General features: G+C 35.9%; 1 protein-coding gene across 4 annotated transcripts in view; it reads right to left on the bottom strand.

Moving 5' to 3' along the window:
- The window catches only part of RORA (RAR related orphan receptor A), a 110,536-nt gene extending 89,095 nt beyond the window's left edge, over positions 1 to 21,441 (bottom strand). The window contains exon 1 of one of the 4 annotated variants that reach the window (XM_074294941.1): positions 20,873 to 21,441. In XM_074294941.1, the coding sequence (XP_074151042.1) occupies positions 20,873 to 20,885 (13 nt within the window). In that variant the 5' untranslated portion in view covers positions 20,886 to 21,441. Of the gene's footprint in view, positions 1 to 18,968; positions 19,192 to 20,773; positions 20,794 to 20,872 lie in introns of those variants that run through there. The other 3 variants (XM_074294939.1, XM_074294937.1, XM_074294940.1) reach the window with 3 other exon arrangements.
- Between the last annotated feature and the right edge of the window lie 368 nt (positions 21,442 to 21,809).

Genomic DNA, 21,809 nt, shown 5'->3' with positions numbered 1-21,809 from the left:
AAAAGATACTACTCCTGTATATAAAAACTACCTTAATATCTTAATGATACAGATAGGTATAGGGAAGTAATATGATAGCTTCATGAGGGAAAGAATATCAACTACTCAGAGGAGGAGAAAGGAAGAATATTTCTATGAAGTTTACTTAAGAAGAGAGTACATTGGTACAGTAGAAAGAGTGCTAGGCCTGAAGTCAGGAGGATTCAAATTAAAAGATATTTATTAAGCAAGTCACTTAACACTATTTGCCTCAGTTTCTTTATTTGTAAAATGAACTAAATGGCAAACCATTCTTATATTTCTGCCAATAAAACCCCAAATGGAGTCGTGAAGAGTTGGAACTGAAAAATGAAAAACAAATGAATACCACCACCACCACATTTCACACTCCTGTGCTAAGGCAGGGGTGGGAAATGGGCTAGAATATACAAGGAACAATTAACAAGAGAGCCTGACAATCAGAAAAGTATAGATACCCAAATTTATATTATATAAACCTGTAAGGGTACAAAGGACAGATGGGAGCCAAATTATTGAGAATCTTGAAGGGCTAAGAATTTTGTATTTTATTCCGGAGGCATTAGGAATCACTGATGACTTTTTTTTTTTTTGAGTAAGAGGAAAAGGAAAGACTTGGTCAGAACATGTGTTCCCCAGTCAAAATTTCAGAAACTGTCCCTAACCATGCACAATTTTGTATCTGGTCAGTCAATAAGCATTTATTAAATGCCTACTGTGTGTCTGAGATAGAAAAAAAAAAAAAAAAAAAAAAGAGCGAGAGTTGTGGTTCTAAGGAGCTCACAGTTTAATAACGAAACAATATACAAACAACTATGTGCCAACAAGCTGTGTACAGGCTAAATGGAAGTAATCAACAAAAAGAAGGCACTGGAATTAAATGGGATTGAGGAAAACTTGTTTAGAAGTTTTAGCTGGGACTTGAAGGAAGCCAGGAAATCTAAGAGGTGTAGATGTGTAGGGAGAACACTAAAGGCATGGGGGACAACCAATAAAAATGTCCCACATGGGAGATGTAATGTCTGAGAAGACTAAAAGGTAGGTCTGGGGCAGTGTATGAAGGGGTTTGAATGTCCGAGGATTTATAGAATCCACTGGTGTTTACTGGATAGGGAGATGATATGATTAGACCTGAATTTAAGGAAGGAGAATCTGAGAGCTGAGTAGAAGATGAATTGGAATGGAAAAACTTGAGACAAGGAGTTCAAACAAAAAGCTATTGAAATAGTCCAAGTGGGAAGTAATGAGGACCTGCATTAAGGTGGTTAAAGGGTCAGAGCAGAAAAGGGGTCATGTATAGAAGATGTGATAATGATGGTAGAACTGACAATAGAATGGATATTAAAGACTGGGAATGAGAGTAAGAAGTCTGAAATGACATCAAGATTGTGAGCTTGGGTAACTAGAATGATAGTGGTTCTCTTTTTCTTGCTCCTTCTCCCTGTATATGTGTGTACATGTGCGCACACACATAGAGACACATGGACTCACACACACATGCACGCACTTCGACCAACAGTTAGTAGAAGCTACTTTAAGTAGCTTTTTCTTACCTTTCCCTAAAACAACCTCTTGCCCAACCTATGAAGGCACAAAAATTCCATTTTAGTTATTCCTTTGTGGACTAAAGAATCCCATTTAAAATGCAAACATTTTATAGGAAACACATCAAGTTATTATTCTATATTAAAACTTTAGGCCAAGGGTCACATTGGAGGAAAAAACACAACTAATGAAGGTGGTCTTCCATGCCCAGACTTTAAAACATTAAAAAACAGTTATGATTAAACCCTTCTGGTACCAGGAGAAAAAGTGAGGAACACCAGAGAGTCTATTAGATGTCTACAAAACAAAAACTGAAAATTTTAAAAATTGGAGAAAGGACTCATTTGACAAATGTACTTGGAAAACTGGTTAACAATCTGGTGGGGAAATGATTTAGAACCACATCTTATACCATATGTTCCCTATCTGGGGGAAGATTTGAACACAAAAAAGTAAAAACAAAAAAACAAAAAAAGGCAGAAAATAGGAGGGAAAAAGCATTTATCTTTGTTGTAAAAACAAGATGCCATGTCATCTCCATATCCTCCCTTCCAAATATTCAATAAATTCTAATGCTTCCCTATGAACTCCAAGATCAAATATAAAGCCATCTGTATGTTGTTCAAAGCCTTTCATAACCTGCCCCATCAACCCTTCCAGTCTTCTCACACCACACTCTCCCCTCAATGCACTATGATCCAATAACACTGGTCTTTTCAGTCTTTTTCATCCCGACTCCAGTATTCCTCTTGCTTGGAAATCTCTCTTTCCCAGTCTTTGCCTCCCAGTTTCCTGAATTCTTCAAGTCCCAGGAAAAATCCCACCTTTTACAAGAAATCTTTGTAGCTCCTCTAGATCTTCCTCTTCCAAAGTTAGTGCTTTTTCTTGGTTGATTGCCTCTATTTACTATGAATATAGTTTGTACATAAATATTTGCATGTTATCTTTCCAATTAGTCTGTGAAATCCTTAAGAACAAAACCTATATTTTGTCTTTCTTTGTGTCCCCAGCTTAGCATAGTATTTAACTTGTAGTGATGCTTAATATTTAATGGCTTCTGAATAATCTGAATTTTGAACAATAAATTTTTCTATGTTAGGAGAAGTAGAATGAAAACAGAGAAAAAAATAGGAAGCCAATTCTGCCTTCTACACAGCCATATGAGACATAGGACAGTTAAGTTCTGAAGAGGAGACAATAGCATAGTAAACAAAAAGTCCAACAGATCTTTAATAAGAAAGCATGATCTGAATTCCCAACTCTGGCTACTTGTTAGCCCTATCACCTGTTAGCAAATTACAATGTCTCCCAAAGCCTCAATTTCTTCCTCTGCCAAGGGGCTGAACTTGGATTTCAGAGGCATTTCCTATCATTGTAAAAGGATTCAAATTTTTCTTGCTGTTTTTTTTTTAAATCTTTTGAAAATGGAATTCTAAAACCTAACTATGTATAATGTTGAGCCTCACTTTGAATCATCATATCTCATTTAGATAACTAGATAAATAAAAAATACTTTATAAAAAGTTAAGCATCTCTTATTTGCCCAAGCAAGTAAGAAGAAATTGTTAGAACAGACTGGATTTTGTAGACATTATGGCAATAGTGTAAAGAAATGAATCAGAAAAGTAAATATTTTTACAATGGTAAAATGAAGTAAATAATTTGTAAAACTTCTGAGAAATATTTTAAATATTGGAATGGCTTGTTTGGGATTGAGGAGAGGAGAGCAAAGTCAGGCTTCTCTTAAGTGGTTTTTATAAATAGTTTGCTGTTCTTAGGTCATAAAACTTTATTAAAGAATTTAAAACTGTGGATAGAGCACCAGCCCTGAATTAAGGAGGACCGGAGTTCAAATCTGGTCTCAGACACTTACCACACTTCCTAGTTGTGTGACCCTGGGCAAGTCACTTAACCCCAGCCACAGAGGGGAAAAAAAAAAAAAAAAGAATTTAAAACTTCAGATAAAAAAATGTATAATTTGTCATAGTGCTCTTACAAGGCACTAGAGAATGAAAAATATGCACATTACCTTATGAAATTCAATGAAATATTTTATTAAGAAGTTTCTATCTTTTACAGATAAGCATATAAACTCTTAGGCACTGACATTCTACTCCCAACTACCAAAAAGTTCAGGTATTTTTGAGTCCTTTACTCAAATGAATCTGTGATTTCATCAATGTGAGCACTTCTTCCCATGATTTGGACCACAACCAGTCTACCCTTGCTGAAATGTTTTGTTCATGTCTTTCTATAATTCACCACAAGGAGTCTACCTTTGTGCTGGGAAACTTCCTCATTTCCTCTAACATTTGCTAACAAAATCCAACATTCTCTCAATCCCATTTTGAAGCTTTAAATTTTCTTATCTCTAAAAACATTTTTAACTTTTAAATTTGCAGCAAGAAAATGTAGTATAGCAAGGTGGGATTTGCGTGCCTAACTTAATATGAATACTTACTTTTTTATAAAGCAGTATTTTTTTTTGTAAACATCTAAAAGGAATATGAAGAACTCATAGTGAGTCTCAACATTAAATACAGGCAGTTTTAAAATTTAATTTGTAGAGTTACTTAATATCTACACTATCTTATTTTACCTTTACAATAACCCTGCTAGGTGAGAAGTAATAGTTTTATCTCTATTTTACAGATGAACTAAGACTAGACAATGCTAATATCACTTTGAGATTTTTGAAGTACTTTTGAATATATGCTCTCATTTGATCCTTATACCAATTCTGTTAGGTATATTAAGTATTTTAGAGATGAGAAAATCAAGGCCAAGAAAAGTTAACTGGCTCAGAGGGTCACATAGATAATAGAGAATTGAGGCAGGATGTGAATTCAATTCTTCCTGACTCCAAGCCTGGCACTATATAACCACTTTTCCAACCTAGCTACCAGACTCTATCAAGATCCCAAAGCTTCTAAGAGACATAGTACATATTCAAAGTCAGGTTTACTGATTCCACATTCAGCAGTCATTGCTTGTCTCACTAAATTCTGGCATCAAAGGGATTCTGGAACTTTGAAATTTCTTCCTGCCCAGAGTCACAAATATCGTATCCACTGAAGAAATGAGATAGAACTCATGGTTGGCTAGTTTACTTGTTTGTACTATTTACAGATTTATTTCAATCTATTTTTGGTTAGCAAATAAAATAGTGTTAAGAAGCAAATATCCCAAGATATTACTGGATTGACTGATTTTAGCCACAATAATTTCCTTATTTGTTTTAACAATGGGGGATCAGAGCAGTTAGATGGTACAGTGGATAGAGTACTGGCCCTGAAGTCAGGAGGACCTGACCTCAGACACTTAATAATTATTAGCTGTGTGATTCTTGGCAACTCACTTAACCTCAACTGCCTTGGAAAAAAAAGAAAGAAAGAAAGAAAAAAGAAAAAGAAATTTTAAAAAAGGATTGGGGATAAAAGGTAGTGGTGAGCTAAGATATATCAAACTGGTTTTAGCTCAATTAAGCATTTTGATAAGACATAAGAAGCAACTTAAGCTCAGAATTTTCTTCCTCAGTTGATGTTGATATTTGATATTAATGAAAAGAAGTGATGATGAAAGAAGACATAAATTCCTGAATACTAAGGAAAGTGCTTATTATGTGATCTGAGACAGACTATGTTTCCCAATTATGTTATTTTTTATAATGATCCTGAACATAGAAAGGATAGACCTTTAATATGTTTAATGATTATAACAGAAATCAGTGTGTTAAACAGTAAACAGTAGGCATAAAATAAGTTAGTCTAAAGAAATTTAGCCCTTGGTATTTCTCCTTCTCATTTAAATTGGGTCATCATTATTATTATTTGTTGAAGTTCCAATCTGGGGTCAAGGAGAACATTTAGTGTCACTCCCCCTCTGTGACTGAATTATGGAAGATGATACAAACCAAACGAAAGGGCATAGACCTTCCAGAATTATTAAATCTATTTAGATCCACATAGTAAAAATTTCCCCAAGCCATCATTATTACTTGCTACACAGTACTATGTTAATACTTGCTACATACATAATCTATAACAAATGCTTGCCGATTGATTGAACAGTGGCAATAGTTTTAATCTAAAGAAGGAAATGGAACAGTTTTAGAAATTCTGCTACTTTGTAAAACATTTTTACAGGATAGAAGTCATCACCAAAGGGTATTCTTCTCTGTTGGCTTGGTCTACTGCTCTTTTGATTAAGACAGGATAGAAAAAAATTATTTGTAGAAGATTCTTGGCCAAATCACAAAGCCTTTGTAAATAACACTTTGATATTATACTCTAGTTTCCACAAAGAGAAAGAAAAAAAAAATCCTCAAAAACATAACAGCAACAATAGTCCAGTACTCAAAATCTATTCCCTCTAAAGAATAACAGAATTGAAAGAAAATGACTATTCTTCCCCTTAAGAATCACAAATGCTTAAAAAATAGTTTCAATTTAGCATTTAAATTATGAATAATCTGATTGATCTGGCTATTAATCTGTTTTTTGTCTTTTGGTGTTACTTTATGTATTGCCACAAAATCATATAAGCCTTCTGTACACTTCCTCAGGGTAACCCATATAGAACAGGTGCCTGGATAAATCTAAACACCTTAGTAATCTGCTCAGTGTTTGTGCCCTCAGGTGACTGAAGAAAAGAAGATTAAATTTATTCCTGTCTCTCCCCTTCCCCCCCCCAAAAAAAAGGGGGGGGGAGAGATTCTCCAGTGGTCAGTATAAATTAGTTTTTTAGGAAAGAGAAAACAGCAATTTGATAGTTTGTCACTGATTTAACTCATCATTTGTTCCTTCCTTAGAAATATACTCTAAAAAAACAATTGGACAAATGCATGAATAACATGAATGTATTTCAATATTTCATGGACCTGTGAGTCAGTAAAAGTATGCCCACACAACATTGTAAATCCTTTATATCATAGTAGATGGTCTTAAGATAATCCTGGACCAGAAAAAAAAAAAAATCATCTTACAATCAACCTTTCTTAATCAATCTATCAATAAACATTTATTAATGGCTAGGTACCATGCTAAATACCAGTCTTTTATCATTACCATCAACCGTTTCTCTAAAAACAATATTGTCCTTGCTCCTTAAAATACATCTTTTTGTTTTGGGATTCTCTTATTATAGCCCTTACAATAAATGATCTTGGAAAATAACTACATACCCTAATTCAGTTTTATGTAAATTAATCACTCTCAAAAACATCTTCTGATTTCCAATCTGTAATGTCTATATAAACTCTAATAGTTTCTTACTTTCCAAGTTAAGTTCCCAAAAGCTAATTTTCTTACTTTGTTTACTAATATATACCTTTTTCAGAACAATATCCCAACTATTAATGAATGACATGACTATTAGGTCTCTCCAACATGATTAAACATCAGCTCTGCATTTATTAATCATTTCATAGAAAATTATAACCATTCAAGAACATGCTAATTAGAACTTTGAATGTTAAATGTTGATACATAAAAACAACAGTAGATTTTTCAGATTACCTATCATACTCATTGGTTTACATTATTCACTATCTAATACCACGGAAGAAACAGGAAAGCCAAACCATAAGACAATCATTCTATTCTACATGTGGCATTGAGATACTTAAAATAAGTGCTAGAGCTGAGATAGTGATTAATTTAGGTGCTGGTACAGCAGGTCTAAACTTTATCAAGCACCCACACACCTGTTAAGTCTGATTCAGCAAAAGTCCACCCACAGAGGGGAGGGGGAAGAGGAAAAAACAAACAACAAGCTTGATTCCCAAACTCTGGAAACTTAGGAAAATATGTGCAATCAGGAAAAATTCACTTGTATCCCATGTACTTTCCACATAAACATACATGTTCTAGGTGAATTTCTCCTTATATTGCATTATCTTAGGTTATAATTGGCAATGCGACAAGAAATTCAAATATTTCCGTTTTTCTTAAACAAAAATTTGAGAGCGAGGCATGGCAGCTATGGATTACTCCATTTTCCTGCTCCTGGTCACTTATGCAATGAAGATGATGCACAAAAAAATATTTTGCATGTATAATAGGAATTGTCTATGATTCCATGGGGATCTAGCTATAAAGCAGTCATGTATCTCAATACAGTTTCTTTTGTCTCATTCTTGCTCTTTGATGTGCAAGTCAGTTGAAAAGTAAGCTGGGATCTCTTTGATGTTGAACTTTGAGACTTTATTGTTACTAGCATGCCTACAAGGAGAGCTGTCAGTCAATTTTTACATCTGAACACCCATGTTTCATTATGGTACCTTTTACAAGCATCAATCTTTAAATACATGTTTCCAGATTCTTACTGATTACCACACTACTCTTATAGAATAAATACAATTAAAACAAGTGAATTTTTCAGCAAATGCCTTCAGGTAAAATCTATATTGGTCCTCAACCAAACTTTTAAAGCAAAAAATACCCTTACCAAAAACATTTTTGCAAAAAAAATTTCAAAACACTGAAACCATCTTACTGTTTAAACACAGGTTAATTAATATTTCTACTAAGGAAACACTGAAAATCATAGGGGAATTACTAGCCCCACCTGTGAAAGAAAATGAACACAAGGTGTAAGCAAATCAGCTCAAATCTCACCATCTGCAAGTGACCTTTCCTAGTTCCCTCCTGCTTCCACCCCTACTTCCATAGCTAGTACCTTCCCTTGGAAATTACCTTCTATTAACCTTGTATGTACATAGATGTTTGCATGTTTTTGCCATCATTACTGTGCATCTGCATTTTTTACCTATCTTTGTATCCCCAGTGTTTAGCACAATGCTTTACACATAGATCAGCCAACAACAGACTTGTAATCCATAAAATTTTAGGATTTCTTAACCAATTTCAAATAACTTCATTTGTTTTATAAGGCTGAAACCTAACACTTTGAAATTGCCTACGAAACAAACATTTATTCTTGAAACATCAGTTTGGAGGCAAAATACTTCTCCAAATAATATCATAATTAGAAAATACTTGCTGGTACTGGTACAACTGGAGTCTAAAAAAACCCCCTGTTTCTTTCATGTGCTTGGAGAAAGCTGTTAAGTCAATAAACCTACTTAAAGTGCATCTATGTATGTGCATTATGTATGTACAAGTTCTCAAGTGGATGCCTCTATTTTTAAACATGGAATGTGTTAATTTTTAATGTTCTTGTTATCATGAGTAGTATAGTATCCCCCAATTGGCTTCACTTTTCAGGCTCATTGACTAGCTTCTAGAACTACTTACTGCACAACAGGAAATATTTTTGGCAGAATCTCTGCAAAAGCAAAATACAAGCTGACATTGCTGACTTTTTCTAACCTTTGTTTTTATCTACCTGTGATTAAAAAACAAAATAAAACAAACTTTTTTTAAAAAGTAAAGCAATAGTTTTGAATTGCCAGTTCCGAAGTGAGGAAATCTATTTGTCATAAGAAAATCTACATGTTATTTTCCTGTTACGGACCGACAACAAAGAAACCAGGTTTTGCTTGTTAACAAATTGAGAATAGAATGTCAAAAGAATTTCAATTTCTTAGGATTTCTGAAGGAATAAAATTAATATTGTACATTAATGATGGAATGCTGAAAGTGGTATTATGGTTCTTATTTCCTTCTTGTAGAATATAACTTCCTTGCAGGTAACAGAAGTTTTATTTTTTGCCTTCAGAACCCCAACCTTCAGAACCCCCCATAGTGCCTAGCATACAATACTTATTATATTGAATTTCAACTTAAATACATTTTAGGAGTTGAACCCAAAGATCAAAAATAAAAAAGGCTTTATGGCTAGAATTTGTTAGTTAATGTGCAGGTGTCAAACATAAGATCTCTGTCTGGAACTTTTTATTATTTCTCAAAAAAATCTTATACTTAACCTAGCCAAGTATCCTACAAAATAATTCTACATACCCTACTTAAAAAAAACAAAACTATTATAAACTTTAAAACCAGTAAACTCATCAGGTGGTATTTGACACAACTTTTTTTTTTATCTGGGGCACAGAAAGATAAGCAAGAGAGAAATTTTGAACTAATCTTGAAACAAAACAAAAACAAATTATTACTCAATTAGAGGCTTAAAGCATCATTCAACATCAGGTACAGTTTCTTGCAATCAAGTTATCTGAATAATGAAGAAATTCTAGAAATCATCTGATCCACTTACTTTAAAAGGAGGAATTAAACAATGTGTCCATGATCTTATAACTATTGGGTAGCAGAACTAAATTTGAAATCTTTGTTGCCCAATCTAATGTTCTATCTATACCACATTCCCAGGTACTAAAATTCTGTTTGTTGCTAAATATGGGAAAAATATTAATGGTTTCCTCAAGACTTTGAATTTAACTACTATGAAACAACCACATTTATTACTTAATGTCTATACAATAACAAAGTATGAATTATGAAATCCACTGCACCTGTAGAAGCAGAGTTCATAGGCAAAAGAAACTGCTTCATAGTACAATTAAGAATAAATCATTACAAAGAGACCATATAACTAAGCTATGAATCATAAAGTGGTCTTCTGGGCATTTCAATTATGATTTCATCTGTCCATCTTATTTGTATTCTAGTCAACAACAGGTCAAATCAACTTTAACTTATAAGTAGGCATCATGCATATTATAAAATCAATATAATGGTTAAAAGTTCACATAAAGAAAAAATTATTGATTTTATTCAATATCAATGCCATGCTTATAGGAAAATTAGATATACTCTATTTCCTACCTTTTTTTTTCCTTTGAAGTAAAAATAATACTCCGTACCCTCCTTATCTATATCAACCTTTTTTCCCTGTTAGAATTCCTAAATCTATTCTGTTTTAAATAAGATTTACTTGACAAAATTTACAAAACCAATACTGTAAACCGACAACTGGTTCAGTTAAATTCAATTTCCCAATGTATGTTTCAAGTTTTGAGATGGAGGTAAAAGCTAATACTTTTCATATAACTCATGTTTTTAATTTAGGGTTCCATGAACTTATTTTTAAAATACATATTTTGCTAATTATATTTCAATATAATTGATTTTCTAAGTAACCCTATGTATTTTACTTTATGAATTTAGGTCCATTATTTTGAGAAGAGGGCTGCTAAGTGGAGCAGTGGATAGAGTGCTAGGCCTGAAGTCAGAAAGCCTCATCTTCCTGAGTTCAAATCTGCCCTCAAAACACTGGCCGTGTGATCCTAGGCAAATCATCTAACTCTTATCTCAATTTCTTCTTCTGGAAAAGGAAATGGCAAACCACTCAAGTATTTTTGCCAAGAAAACACAAATAATATCATAAAGAGCCTGACATAACTGAAAAACTGACTGAACATTCTGAGAAGGGTCCATAGGCTTCTTCAGACTACTGAAGAGATGTATTACATAGGAATGGCTAATAATCCCTGAAATAGCAGAATATTCATTAAAAAATAACTTGAAAAAAAGGTCATATTTTGATTCATACAGGTACATAGACTTGTTTTTTACTGCATAATTTTTTTAAATGAATGTCACATTAAATGTTGATTATTTTGAATACGATTTATAACACTAACAGCACTCTTCCTTTAGTGAGAGGGGCATTCAGTAATGAAGTGAATTCCCATTCAGTGAAACCATAGAGAGAATCTGACACAATGCTTCTTGACATAGCTAAAAACAAGAAATGAACTCTGCCAGTGCTCACAAGTCTGAGAACAATTGTTACTTGAGTCCCAGATAAGAGCCCAATAGCAGCATAAAATTCATTGAAACATTTGAATTTAAAATATTTTTTAAAGCAACAATGATAGTAAACTGTATTGTATACTTAAAGAAACAGAAAGTAAAAGCTTTTATCTGGATTGCAACAGGAAAGTTAAACTACATTCTGTTTTTTTTTCAAATGTAATTGTACAAATTGATATCAAACTCTTATTAAATTTCAGCATTTGTTCTAAAGATTATGAAAACCAATTATGAATGCATTTCTACCCAAGTAACTATTACTGTATTCTTTTCTTACAGAATTTGGAATTGAGTTTAAAATCAAGGAATACAAACTATTTATCAGCCAAGTTAAATTTACATAAGTACATCAAGTAAACCCTTTACAACTTTTGCAATAAGAGGCCAGCAGTTTTAGTGTTTAATTTATTTTAATCTATATCTTTCAGTTACCCCACGCCTCCTTTTTTGGTAAAAAATAAACGAACAAACAAACAAAAAAAACCAACAGTCTACAGATTTAAGGAATGAAAACACCAAGACAATTAGGTAAAGCTAGAAACTCTATTTTGAAAAATATAGGCTAAAATTTAGAAAAACAAACATAGGTGAGACAGCATGATTCAGTGAATTTGAGTTTAGCCTTGTATGGCCTTATGTCATTTTTCTGGATTTCAGGGTCTTTATCTGTAAAATGAAGGGTTGAACAGGGTAAGCTTCGAAGTTCCTTTTAGCTCTAAATTTATGAAGGCTCATTCTTTGTAGAGGCTTATAACTGGCTGTTTCCCACCCCTCCCACCTCCCCCCAAAAACGCAAGACCATAGTTACTCCTGTAAATGAGCCAAGAATAATTAAAAGTAAAAACCATCACTTCCTTTAAATTAAATTCATTTAAAAAAAAAAAAATCAGAAGTGACTGCTAATCTTCCCATTTCCTCCAAAAGAGTACTTTTTCTTTTATCTGATTTTCCTAAAAGTTATGCAGCAGAATTAATATGCATAATTTAAAAATATATCTATGGTAGAAGATACAGGGCACATTACCCCAACTTGGAAAATAAGTCCTACTTTTGATCTCTCTTTGCCATTAGTTGGATTATCATTGGCAAGATAGTAAGGTTTTTAATCCTTCATGGGCCTGCAGCCACGAGAGGGCGTCCTTGACTCAGAACTGAGGCAGAATTGTGCTGAAAAACCATCATATTCAAACTATTTTTTTTCCTGTGCACCTTTAATTAGGCTGAGTATTTATCTTTGATTTACCCAAGTTAACAACAATTAATTTCAGACTGATGGGAAACATTAATTTCCAATAATAAAATGACTAATCTTTTATAGAGGAACAATAAGAGGAAAAGACACGGTATAACTCAAGAGAGAACTAGAAGATATTCTAGTTTACGTGTCTAAAAGTAGGACAGTCTCAATGTTTAGGAGGGAAAATGAGAAATTTTAAACAATTTTTCTTATTCTTTCTCCTCCTTACAACCTATCTCTTATTTGTCATAATACAAGTCAATTAAGTACAAATGAAAAGTTCTAAATTTCATATCTCTTCCATCAGGCTTGATCCACAGTGGGCTTTTAAGAAATGTCTGTGAATGGAACTGGCATATGCCATCAGAAGTGGATTTTTTGACCATCAAGTCTATTGAAAGGCTCTTCCTTCAGGCCCTGTTCAAAAAATTTCTTCCGATTATGTTTACAAGGATTCTCCCTTAGCTAAAACTCATCGGGATGGGGGGGGGGGGGGGAAGAAAAGCCAAAATGCAGAACTCTAATCTCTACAGTTATTTACTAAAACAAAAAAACAAAATATATATATATAAACTAGATTATGAATTTGTGAATACTCCTCTTGTACTAAATAAATGGGGCCGTACTCCAATTTGCTTTATTAATGACAGTACTCTCTATAGATTAAGTGTTGAAGCAGATCATCTGAGTTACAACCTTCCAAATAATCTCATGCAAGGTTAATGATACTCACCTAGATCCTCTTATTATCAGAACAGGACTTAATAAAAATCATAAATGAATACATTTGTTGGTAGACATATAGAATAACTCATTTTATATAGAAGCATTTTATGGAATAGTAATTTAAATATATTAGATTCAGAAAATTGAATCTCCTTTCCTATTCTATAAACTGCACTGAAGAATTCCAATAACTGTATATAAATTCACATACTAGATCTATAAAGCATCTTTCCTTTCAGAAAGTAAATATTAAAAGAAAAAATAGCCAAATTAAGAATTAGAAGATTTGTTTTTTCATGATAGCTGTGATATCTATTAGCTACTTGATATTTAGCAATTAGCTGAGTCTCAGTTTCCTTTTCTGTTTGAAAAAATTAGAGAGGAGATGGAGGAAATAATATTACCTATCTCTGTCATAAGGTAGCTATTAAGGATCAAACAAGGACTGTAAAAATATAAAGTTGAAGGCATTTTGTAAATAACAATTATTATTTACCTTCTATTTAAATTCAGAAACAAAATCAAAGTTAAAAAATGAAACCCAGAATAAGTCTACAATATTAATTTAATGTCTTTTACTTGCTGATAATAGCTGGATATTTTTGAGTTTTTCAAGTAAACTACATCAAAATATGACAACTCCCAGTTCTCACATTTTATCAGAAACATGATCACAGTTCAACTTCCCTTTACTTTGCCTATTTCCCATCCTAACGTTATTATGCACTGAAATCTCCTTCCTCTGGTTTTACCTCTGTAAAACTGAGAAAAAGAATACATGTAATGTTATTTTATATTTGATAATGACAGATTCAAAAATTCTATGAATCTCATTGCCTGGCTCAAAAGACCACAAAGGTGATGGCAATGGGGATGAAGGGTTAAATCATGCAAGAAACACAATTTGGAAATCATCTTCTAATGAGGGTAAGTTTACAGCCAAACTTTTAGCATGATATTTCAATCTACAGCTCAGGTACCAGTGGCTTTCCATCTGCCACACACCATAAATACACACAAAAGACAATTATTATGTGAAAAGAACATGAAATTTTTCGTGCTATTTATTGCTACACAATCTGTCATACTACTAAATTTCAAAAGTATTTTTGAAGTTAAATCATACTTCATTTTCACTAGTAAATAACCAAAAAAAACCAAAAAAAACAAAAAACAAACGTAAATGTATGTTGTTAGAATTGTCTTCCTACAATGATATGGTTTTATTGAATTTAATGTACAAAGGGACTATTACTGATCCTAAAAGCTTCTTGCAAGATATTTTCAAAAACCTGAAATATGGGAAAATTGAACCTAACCTACCATAAAAAACGAGGAAAAACTAAATATACTTTCGCAGATCCTCCTATTGGACAAGTGTTTTAAATTTATTTCTCTCTCTCTCTTTCTAAAGCTTAAAATGAGTTTATGACAGAGTGCATTTTGCGGTTGATTAGTACCTTTCATACACTAGCCTTTTCAGTTAGCCACTTGATCATCTCATTTATTTTGCCATATACCTCTTAATAAGGAAAGCAGGATAGTAAGTATCTCTATTTTGGAAAGACATTTTATCTGTACAATTATCTTTTAATCAAAAGTACTTTTTAAATCAAAAGTATTTTATCAGGCCTAAATGATCGGCAAAGCACTGTCCTTTTTGAAACAATAATCTTAAAAATGAAGGGATGATTTTAGTTTTCCTTGGAAGTGGGACAGCTCTGTAAAAATTACTTATTGATGGTTTGATATGAGTGAAAATTATGTTATTATTCCCTTAAGTATGATTTTTTTTTTGGAGGGAGCCTGATGCTCAGTAAAAAACGTTCAAAAACAAACAGTTCTTTTAAAAATCATGTTTCATTTTTAAACTCTCATAGAACGTTCCTTGGACAAACATCTTTGACTTTTGCCACAGACTGAAAAAAGAAAAAACATCAGAACAAGATGATCCCAGTTGCTACATTCTTTTAAAAAGTAGACATTTCTTTTCCTCCTTTGAACTTACAAGGCTGAATACTCAACCTTGTAGTGAGTGACAGCATTAGCCATCCTGGGCCGGAGATGCAACCTTCACCCTCTTTCAACCCTACATTTCAAAGGTCAGCCAACCTAACCAAGAAGAAGTCCCTGCTAGTGATGTTTAAGAGGATGACACCAATATTCTTACCGACTGTGGGAATTCAAAGGCTCTAAAAATATAAGACCACATTTAGAGATGAAAATGCCATGAATCATTAAACTATAATGCACAGTCAAGTTGGTAAAGTAACCAACTTGATATTTGTATATGAATGGTAGGGGCTTAAAAAAATAAAGTATTTCTATGATTGTACATTTATTTCTTTTGACTACACTCATCTACATATGCATTAAATTGAGTTAAAGAGAATATAGCAAAGGAATAAGAGAATAAGTAAAGGAATATAACCTGTTGTGGATGATAAATCTATCCCATTTCCTTTAAATACCAGAGTATGGGCATGACATTTTGTCAATAAATTTTTCTGATGTGCAAGACAAGTTATTCCTGACTGTAAATGCTATGCCTCGATAGTTTGCCTTAGAAATAATCCAAATAGGATTAGAATTGCATTGGTAATTTAATAAACAAAAACAAAACTGCAAGATGAGGATATAAATTTGCTCAAATAAAGATTTATTGCCTCTAAGTATAAAATCACTTTAAGCCTAAACTCATTTGACAACTAACACAGGGGAAGGATTTTCTTCCCTTAGGTTCAGAAGGATTTAATGATATTTTAAAAATATAACTAAATCAGTCAAAAAAAAAAAAAGTGTTTCTCTTCTATGATTTCTCAATCTCTTCTCCCTTATACATGTACCAGAAAAAGTGACGAAGTAAAGAACATTTCTGTTTTGTATGAAACTTGATTATATACAATCTCCAACATATGGAACCAATTTGAAGTATTCAAACTGAAGGGCAGTAGGAAGTGTTTAATATGATTCTATGCCAGTGTTTTTTCCACTTAAACCCAATAGAGAACATTTATGACATTCCTTATTTTTGGATACACCATTCTTCTTTGGTGCAAATTTACATTTTAGTGAGATGATCTCTTTAAAACCCAGAATGTTACAAGATCAGGAAAAAATAAAATATTCTAATTACCTAGATATAGTCTATATTTCCCTTGTGCAACTAAGCTTATAGAAAAATTGCATTCCCAGGGCTTCTGATCTACTTCTCTTGAAGCACAATACTATGAATCTATCATTTTGTGGCAGCCAGAGGTCACTCCAAGACAAATGTGTAGGCAAAAGCTTTGGGGTAGGGGGAGTAATTCTCAGGAATCTATTTGTCAATGATGATATGGAATGTCACTTTGTACTAGAGATAAAAAAAACAAAAAACAAAAACTAAAAGTATATATACAATACCAAATAAAAATATTAAAATAATCTTTCCATACTGATAGAAAAGAAAAAATATATAATATGGATTATAGTTGCCGAATGAAATGCAATTCCACTTTTAAAAAATAGCCTGCTCATCCTTCTTCTCTGCCAGATGAAAACTATGTTGAAATGAAAAGATATTCACATCATAAAATATAGCAAGATCTGTTTAAGAATAAAAATCGTTACAAAATTAAGCAATATATTTTATACCTGCGTGATCAAGGGTTTTTAATTATCAGCTGAAAATACTAACACTGAAGGGCTGATTTGGGGTAGGGAGGGGAAGGATTTTCTTTCTTTTACTATCTTAGAATTCTGTAACCTTAGTAACTCCATTCCTGGAATGATTGACAACATATATAGTTGTAATTGCTTTTTATTATTAGTTTGCATTTTTTAAAAAAGACAAGATCACATTTCTTATAAGCCATGAAGATATAAAATTGACACATCTCATAGGAAGATTTAATCAAAAGAGGGCCGTTTTATTTTTCAAGAAGTTTCAACCTGCTGATAATTAATTTAAAAGATGTCACCCAATCTCTACTAAGCAAAGCTCTGAGATCCAAAAGCAAAACCTATGCTGATTATTGGTGCCCTTCATTCATGGATTGCAACAAAGCTCACGTTTAGCAAACACCAATCATCAAACCTAGAACTTATTAACAGAAGCAAGACAAAACATCCAAGTTAAATGGATCGTTCATAATCCGCATGAAAAGATGTAAACCTAGAATTATGATGTTCAAAAACAGAAGCAAAAGTCCGTCGGGTGAGAGAAGCATGTTCACGTTTCTGCTCCTGGTGTCCGAAATACTAGGTAAAACTGCTCTTATATCCGTCAGCACTGACACCGGTTATCAATACCCGCCATATTTCCCCTTCCTCATTAAAACTTCCCTCTTCCTGGCCGAGCCGTGACTTCTTGGCCCTTTGGAGAGAGTGACAAAGGCTCGGGAACGTCATCTTTGTCACCCCCTCTCTTGGGCAGCATCTAAGAGACACCAAATCTTGGTCAGACGGAAGCACAAGAGCAGACGACTTCAGGCGAACGAGGTTTGCAGCACTCGCCTTTACTGTCCCTTATGCAACAGTAAATCACGCTAACCCCAAGCTCCCTCTGGAAATCATGTGGGCAGCTAAGTTCTTTTAAAACAAACATCCGAAAACACACAGTATAAAGTGCAGCTGTGGCTCCCGAAGTTTGCGTGCGTCTCCGCGTGTCAGTCGCTCTCTGGTTACCTTCTGTCCCTGGGTCACTTTCTAAAGCTTTCTAAAACATGCAAATGGGAAGAGAAGAAGAGGCCGGGAAATGGCCAGCGGACACTGCCCGGTCCCAGCGGCTACTTTTGCTCTCAGCCCACACAGGCTAGCCGAACTCCTTCCCCTTCTAGTGTGTGGTGGAAACCCGCCCTCCCCTGGCCTAGTAGTCCCTGGCAGCCAGCGGTGGGGGTCTCTGTGACCGGGACAGCCGGGTACCCCGGAGATCCGACCTGAGCTAGTGGACAAGGGTCACACTGGGACTCCCGCCCAGCAGTCATCGGCAAGGGTTACGGAGAGAGGGGGCAAACCCAGCGAAGCTAAGTCTTCCTCCCCCCCCCCCCCCCCAAGGTGCGCTAGCTATGAGGTCAGCTGGCGAGGCTCTGAGGGAGCGCCGGGCCCCTTCCCTGGTCTTGTGCCCCCTCCACTAGCTGGGCTTTTAGGCAATGGGGAGCCCACTGGGTCAGGATCAGGTGGCTCAGCCCTCTGTCCTTTCCCCTCCACTCCCACCCCAACCCAAGGGGGGGGTGAGAAGGGGGCGCAGAAGTGCGACAACTGCCGCAACCCCCCAAGCCCTACCTGCACCCCGCTTTCCTGCACTCCTCCCCTCCCCCGCTCCGCAGAGAGTTGCTGCTGCAAACTTTCTTGCAGAAGGCAGCGCTACCGAGCCGGCCTAGGGCAGGAGGCGGCGGGTACGGCCACCAAGAGAGCGCCAGGCAGAAAAGTGGCAGCCCCGGATAGGAGGGGACGGAGCTCTGCGCGCACCTACACCTAGGGCAGGAGGGGTAAGGAGCCGCCGCCGCAGCCCTCGGCAGGGCTCCGGTTGCCCTAGCGCATTTACCTAAAGCCCGGGTTTGCCCGGCCCCCTTTCCCCTCAACCCCCACCCCCACCCCCACCCCTTGGGAAAGACAAGCAAAATCGGGACTCCCGCTCCTCCCCCTTCACCCCCACCTCTACCCCCACCCTCCGGCTTCTCTCGGTTCCCCTTCCCCCTCCCCAGCTCGGGCTCCCCGCTCACCTTTCATCGCTGCGATCACAAAATACATCATTTAAGCCGAGGTGCACAGAGCGCAGGGAGAGCGGATGGTCCGAACCCGCAGCCCCGCTGCTGCCGCCGCCGCCGCCGCCGCGCCTCCTAGGCTGCTGCCGCCGAGGCCGCCGCCGCCGCCCGAGCTCCAGCAGCAGCTACCGCAGCTGCCCGCCCGCCGCCGAGAGCCATCCCCAACCATATGAGGCTCCATGTGACCGGCTGACATCACGGCCGCCGCTCTGTTTACACCGCGCCCCTTTCGCTCCGGGCCGCTCGGCCCCGCCCTCCCGGGCCAGGTGAGCGCCGCCGGGCTCCCCCTACAGCCCAGCCCTCCCACCGGGCCGGGAGGACCCCCGCTCCCCCCACGCCTCGGGCCGCTGCGCCTCCGCCTCCTCTCCTCGCTTTTCTGGCTGCAGAGCCGCGAGCCCCCGGCCCGGTTTTTCTCAACCCCTTCCCCGACCCCCGGCGTCCCGCACCTGTTGCAGAAACATATTTCGGAGGTAACGCATATTCCCAGCTGCAGAAGGCATTCTGGTCATCCACTTCTACTTTCCCACCCCGCGGTTAGAAATGTCCTGCGCCCTTCCCTCCCCGTCTGGGAAGTCATTCAACACAATTCCCCATTTGGAGTCTGGAAGCTGCCTACTCTTTTGTTAAAACTCCTTGGGGCATCCCGTGCCCCCCATCCCCCCCTTTTTTTTCCGACGTGATTCTGGTGGTCAAGATTTTCTCGGGGTGGGGGAGGGGAAGTAATGTGCAAGATCCTGAGCGAGCGAAAAGGAATATTCTTAGCAGAGGGGATGTGCTTTGTTTTACAGCAGCAGAGAACTGTAACTCTCCAGACTCTCTCTCACCCACCACAGACATAAACTGGGGTGAGAACCACGGACTTTGGCAGACACCCTTACAGACGGAACTAAGGCTCAAAGACGATCCCCAGTCGCTTCATACAACCAAGTCTGCAAGACAACAAACTACTCCGAATATCCTTGACCTTTGTTCTGACCCCAAGACGGAGAATTCAACTACCAATTTTATAATTTAAAATTGCTACTTAATTTTTTTCTCTCTAGAAACAATAGCAACAACAACAAATTTAACTTCGCCTTTATAAAATTTAACTAATTTGAAACCAATACTTGAAAAACAAAATAAATCCCAAATCTTGTAAGTTGTTACTGTTTCTGCCCAGCCTTATGGGGAACTCATATGTAATTATTCTTCAGATGCATTTCTTTACAATGAATTTCAGATGTTACAAACAAAAAGTATATGCTTTCAATTTTAGAAAGTCTTTCTCTCAACTGAATAGAACATTTTTAAAAATTCAGAAATCAGATCTAAAGACTTGCTACTGAGCCTCTAAGTAATTTCCAATTGTTTTCTGTTTGTCCTATATTTCTATTTCCAACTTCAAATACAAGCTTTCCAGAAAATATTTACTTGCCTTCATTGTAATTAAACATAGAATACTTGCAGTTTAACTGTATAACAGAAATGTAATTTTCCGTGATTCATGGCGTAATTTCTAACAGATACATACTATCAACTTTATAGAAAGCAAGGATATATAGTTTCTATTCACACTTATTCTTCATCAAAGTTAAGTCTTTAGAGGTTTTTTTTTAAAACCATATGCATAAGCCAGGAAATCACATCTTATTCACTGCATCTTATAAAAATCATGATATTTCAGTCATTCTACTAAACTAATACTGTTTAAGATTTTTCTTTGAAAATTAAATCCTGAAAATAAGAAAAGGAAATTATAAAAGTGGGACACAAAGACATACCCATGTTAATTCAGCTGGACAGCCATAACGAAGTGGACAAGAACTTCAAATTAATCAACCATATTCCCTGTATTGTTTACAATTATGAAATTAACTTACACCACATCACCATGATGCAACCTCATCAAAAAATGAAGCAACGTCACTCTATCACATTGACACCACCACACATCACTTCTCTCTTGATTTCTCTGGTGCTTCTGATGGAAAAAAGGGGAGGGAGGGATGGAAACTCCAGTCTTTTCTTGTAGCAGGTTCTCAGATATAATTTTCTTTCCCTTGGGGCAGTGGGGGAAGGAAGCAGTAGGAGGAGGAATATCAAGGACTCTGTCCCTAGTGGTGTTTTTCGATGCCCCTTGCTTCACTGCTCAACAACACAGTGTGCAGAATCCAGAATTCAGTGTGTGTGTGTGTTTAAATAACAGACTTTGGATTAAAATACAGAAGTGGTATGGTAAAATATACAGTGTTATGGTAAATAATAGCAGAGTATGAACTGAAAAATGATATAATCCATTAGTTCAAGTCTGGCCGTCAAACATCTGACCCCAAGGAAACTAATAATACTTATTTATGATGGGCTTGAAATGAAATTGGCATTGCAGAATGACATAAAATGTCGGGCAGTTGTAACTATGAGAGATAGAATCAGATATAATTTAAAAATTACATGCCCTACAATGTTTATTTGAAATATTTAAGGTTCACTATTTTCCATGACATTTTCCAGGATAATATAAAGTCTGAACTTGCCCTTTTAAAAAATTATTGCCTTCTCATTTAATATCTAATGGGGAAAATATTTCCATGTGTTTTTTTTTAATCTTGATGAGATTTGTAAATATGTGATTCAGTCAAAGGTATTCATCTTCTAATCCATGTTAAACTTCATCTTAATAAAATATACTCACAAAATTATAAGTAATAAAAATGGCATAAGGCTAAGAAAAGAGTGATCTTCTATGGAAACAAAAGGCCCCATAGGCAGACATAACAGCTCTGAACAAATGTAATCTATACTGGAGTCCCCTAGAGA

This window comes from Sminthopsis crassicaudata, chromosome 2, assembly GCF_048593235.1.
Source record: "Sminthopsis crassicaudata isolate SCR6 chromosome 2, ASM4859323v1, whole genome shotgun sequence".
Classification (NCBI taxonomy): Eukaryota; Metazoa; Chordata; class Mammalia; order Dasyuromorphia; family Dasyuridae; genus Sminthopsis; species Sminthopsis crassicaudata.
This window is presented reverse-complemented; position numbering and strand designations above follow the sequence as displayed.